Source organism: Penaeus monodon, chromosome 16 (genome assembly GCF_015228065.2).
Source record: "Penaeus monodon isolate SGIC_2016 chromosome 16, NSTDA_Pmon_1, whole genome shotgun sequence".
In the NCBI taxonomy this organism is placed as follows: Eukaryota; Metazoa; Arthropoda; class Malacostraca; order Decapoda; family Penaeidae; genus Penaeus; species Penaeus monodon.
In genome coordinates this window covers 18,180,273-18,184,979 of record NC_051401.1, presented here as the reverse complement: position 1 = coordinate 18,184,979, position 4,707 = coordinate 18,180,273, and the positions used below count along the sequence as shown (strand labels likewise).

The 4,707-nt window shown below is 34.9% G+C and overlaps 1 protein-coding gene across 2 annotated transcripts in view; it reads right to left on the bottom strand.

The window, feature by feature from the left end:
• Nucleotides 1–633: 633 nt before the first annotated feature.
• The window catches only part of LOC119582612 (protein DGCR6-like), an 8,078-nt gene continuing 4,004 nt past the window's right edge, over nt 634–4,707 (bottom strand). For both annotated transcript variants that reach the window (XM_037930988.1, XM_037930987.1), the window contains exons 3-4: nt 4,314–4,498; nt 634–895 (exon numbers count right to left, since the gene is read on the bottom strand). In XM_037930988.1, the coding sequence (XP_037786916.1) occupies nt 761–895; nt 4,314–4,498 (320 nt within the window). In that variant the 3' untranslated portion in view covers nt 634–760. The remainder of the gene's footprint in view (nt 896–4,313; nt 4,499–4,707) is intronic.

Sequence of the window (4,707 nt, the reverse complement as noted above, 5' to 3'; positions counted from 1 at the left end):
AGCTTTGCCCCTATGCCACACTATGTTGCTATATTCTTGTATACATTGATAATGACCCTAGATGTTGAAGTGGCAAAAAATTTTCAATAAATAAAAATAACTGTACTATGAAAAGAGTAACTAGTCATATCTTGTTTGAATTTTGCACTGTTGAGTATCTGCAATAATTTCAACATGAATGATTAACACTCATAGTCACTATAAACTTTCCTGAGACCATTAAGTGAATACCAATAATTATAAACACTCATAGTCACTATAAACTTTCCTGAGACCATTAAGTGAATACCAATAATTATAGTTTCTTCTATGGGCTCTGGTGTCTCTCCCTGGCTGTACTTCTGGAGTGCTCTAGAGTAACAAATGTGGAATGATGGAATTTACTCCATAAAGGCAATACCTTATGGAAATATATTGTACATAAGGAAGTTATAGGTTTATACCCTCATAAAATATCCTACTTCTTAGATCTAGTTTTTATTTGACCCTTATTTCCATACACAATTAAAAGGATAAAACTTTGGATCTTTTGACTTGAAAAGGTTAGTCTACCCCAGCATGTGCATATATCAATGGTTACATCCACTACATAAAAAAATAGTTGTAGAGGAGGGTTAATAAAACTCATTCCCAGTATAGTAAAAATATTTAATAATCCATATACTTTAAATTGTCAATATAGATAACAATATTAAATAATATATAATATCCAAACTGCACTCCTGTTGCAGAAAATACTAAGACTATTTGACAATAACTATCAAGGTACCTTAATGCCCCCAATTTTAACTATAAAGTCCATTATATACATCTGGATCTTAATTTCAACTGGGTTTTCTGTTTCATGAAATCCTGGTACACCAACCTGTTGTAATGTTGATTGTTGCTCTGTTACCTGTAAAGATAAAAAGGACTTATTGTTTGAAGTTCTGCACCTTCAACATCTTAGGTAATTAGCAACAAGATGGAAGGGCAACAAGCAGGAAAAAGGAAACCCATATATAGCAATAATTCTGGACCATGTATTCTATTTGATTCAATGCTTTTTAAGTTGAAAGAAAAAATCATATTAACCCGATGCCACTATGGATGGCATGTACCTACATCCTCCCCAATCCCTTGATCTGGGGAGGGGGGGGTGAGGAGACCGAGGCCCAAGGTAGGGGATCATCCCTGCCTTGGACCTCAGCCCTTGCCTCAAATAATTTTGCATGGTTTTTACTTCTCCCCCTTTGCTTTTCCTTCTCTTCTTCATCCCCTTCTGCCCACCTAACTGTTAACTCATTTTCCCCCTTTTTCCCAAAATACTATAGTGCTTTATATGACTTTTGATGTCTAGTATATTTATCTGTTTTAACCATCAACTTTTAACCATGTACAGTTAGAAAAATAAGTACCATTAACCTTTGCACAAACTAATATGAAAAATTTATGAAGTGGTGTGGAATAGCAAGGCAAGGTAGGTAGCACCATAATAAGGTGTTAACAGAGAGAAGCATTCAGTTCCTCATTGAACACAAGTAATATTAACAATGTTTTTTTGCTGTTGCGTTGTTGTTGACTGTACCTACATGCCAAGACCACTGCGAGTTTACCTTGTTAATTAACACATAGATGGCTCCTCAAGTACTAAATCACCAATGAGCCAATTATGAGGACTACTTGTCTCACCTGTTTCCTTGATTTTTTAAAAATATTTTCTGGTACTTTATATTGCTGTTAGTAATGTCTATAATAAAATTAACAGCATCAACACTGAAAGAATTAGTTTGTGTTTCCACAGTCAGTCTACTTACTGACTCCTACATGCTAAGCACTTGCAGAATCATCTATGTGCATAGACATTTCACAAAATACTACTACAGTGAACACAACATTTTCCTGGTGACTTTGGATCATGATTTGGAGCACAGGTAAGAGGTTTAGTGATTTCTCTAATGATTTTATTCCTTTAATTTGGTCCACTGACAACTGACCCTTTGCATAAGGATACATGTATTGTCAACTGCAGTTTTTAGTGAATCTTCGTTTCATACAGATGGCTCTACAAGTGCTCACATGATTTCCCTGTTCCTTGAATTTTTTGGATCCTTTCTCTCTCTCTCTCTCTCTCTCTCTCTCTCTCTCTCTCTCTCTCTCTCTCTCTCTCTCTCTCTCTCTCTCTCTCTCTCTCTCTCTCTCTCTCTCTCTCTCTCCAAATGCTATTAACCACAACGATCCAGATGATATGATTGTCACGTCAAGAAAAAATTTGGCTTGAGGGGAGAGTGATGTGAACATGCTATTGTGGGAATATCTGGCTGAGCACCGGGGTGACGGGACCTTGGCTAAAGGCTAAGGGGCTTTTGCATTACTTCCATCAAGCCATATCTGGAAGAGCATCATCTCCAGGGAGGACATTATTTCCATGCCCAGAATCCTATTACAGAAAATGGGAGTATTACAAAATAAAACACGCATAACAAAATGTTACTTATTGTTATTATACTGCACTGAGTTGTGGACAACCTAGAGAGATGATATGGAATCTGCAGTGAAAACATTTTATTACCATCTGGATAAAGCAAATCCAATGATAAATATAGACATTGAAAATTGGCAAAAAAAAAGCTTAAAATGCTTATGCAGAAAAAGAGAAAGTAACTTTGCAAGGAGGAAATATGGAGTCTTGTCATCGCACAAGTGTTCATGCCCGCCTGTCCTACAAGCCACACACATGTAAGAGTGAGTGCTCCAGTAAGCATAAGATTTTGGGCAGTGAAGCACCCAGATCCAACAGCTTAATAAAGATACTCTCAGTATTGTCACTTACATTATGATTATTATAATGCTATTAAAACACTTCTAACAATAAAAAATTTTTTAAAGTCTTTTTGAAAATCAAGGAAAAGGGGTAAACTGGTTAGAGTAGTATGACTAGGAACTGACTCCTTGGTGACTAATTGCTTGAACCATCTACATGTAAATACAATTAAAAACTAAAATCACAGTGGATACAGAATGTATATCATGCCATCCCAGCATAAAGTGTTAATAATGCAATTATTTTATGTAAATATCATTAACTATACAAAGTGGATAATAATATAAGTTACTAGAACTAAGCCGTTCAACTATAAACTATTACTTTTACAAATCTTCCCAAAAATATCATTACAATTTAATAAATAAAAAGGGGGAAAATGAAAACATAGGCACTTCAAGCTAAATTATTGATAATTTTGGAAGACAATGTGAAATGAATGCCCCTTGCATATGCAGTCAAGAATTATTAAAACTAAAAAGTTCCTTTTTCATGATAGATAAACCCTTTTCTTAATGTAATATTTGGCAAAAGTAAAATTTAATTTTTAGTTAAACTGGATTTGAGATACCTATGTAACTTCCAATATATTTAATTCTCTAAACTATATATTTCTCTTTTTTAAAGCAAAGTGTCACTGCCTAGTACACATTATACCACAGCCAACCCTGCTCTTTGCACCTTCAAATGTACTTTGGTAAGACTCTTCCATGTAATACTATATTGTCTACATCTACATTTACCTCCAGCAAATTAGTAGATTTCTCTCAAACAAATTCATATATTTTCAACAAGCATAGTCATCTCATTACAAAATTCATCACATTTTTTTGCAATTCATGTATATCTCCACCAGTCCATGAGGGTGATGTTTACCAGCTGTACACCTTTCCTGGGAGAGGGCTGATTCCAGGTAGGACAGTATGTCCACATGCAGGAACAGATTCCTGCCCAATATTACTAGCATCATTGGGTGTGTTACAGAAAATTGAATATTACAAAAATATAAAAAGCAGCACAAGTAACAAAATGTTACTTACTGTCATTGTTATTGCAGTGTAAATTACTTGGACAGATATGACATCTACTCAATGAAACAGTCTATTATCATCTTGGCACAAAATAATAAGACAAATATAGACTTTAGAAAATAGAAAATAGGAAAAGAAAGAAAGAAAGAAAGAAAGAAGAAGAAGAAAGAAAATCCAGCGGAAAAAAGGACTAATAGTATTGCAAAGAGGAGTCTTGATATTTCACATGAGTTTGGTCCATGAGCACTAAGATCCAGTATGTACTAACCTCTTTTAGAATCCAGACAAACCAACAACAACAACAACAACAAAACAAACCAACTAACCAGCTAACTAACAAAATTCTGATTTATAGGAAGTTTCTTAGCCTGTTAGTCTAAATAATGTGATCTTAGCGACATCATGTAAACTCATGCACAAATACAAGAAGTGACAACATACTAAAATTAATCTAGAACAAAAGGACCTCACAAACCTACCTTCTGATCCAGCAACTGCAGAATCCGGACATGCATGGTGGATATCTCCTGTGCATGACGGGCATCGAGTTGTGCTAACTGTTCCTGGTGTAGCCGCGGCAGGCGTGAGGCGACGTGGGTCTTTCCCTGGCACTCTGCCGCTTGTATTTCATCCTTCTGGGATTTGATCATTGCTTCTCGATCAGCTGGAAATTATTATTTTTCTATGAAAGAACTTTATGAGATGGAAAATATTAAATGTAATTCAAGAGAAAAAATCATTGAATTCATTCAGTAAAAAATAAACAAATGTAGAAAACGTAAGAGGCATCTAATAAAACCCCCAAAATTACAATAAACAAAAATAATGACATCAGTAAGAAGGACAATAACAATAATAACAACAATAACAACA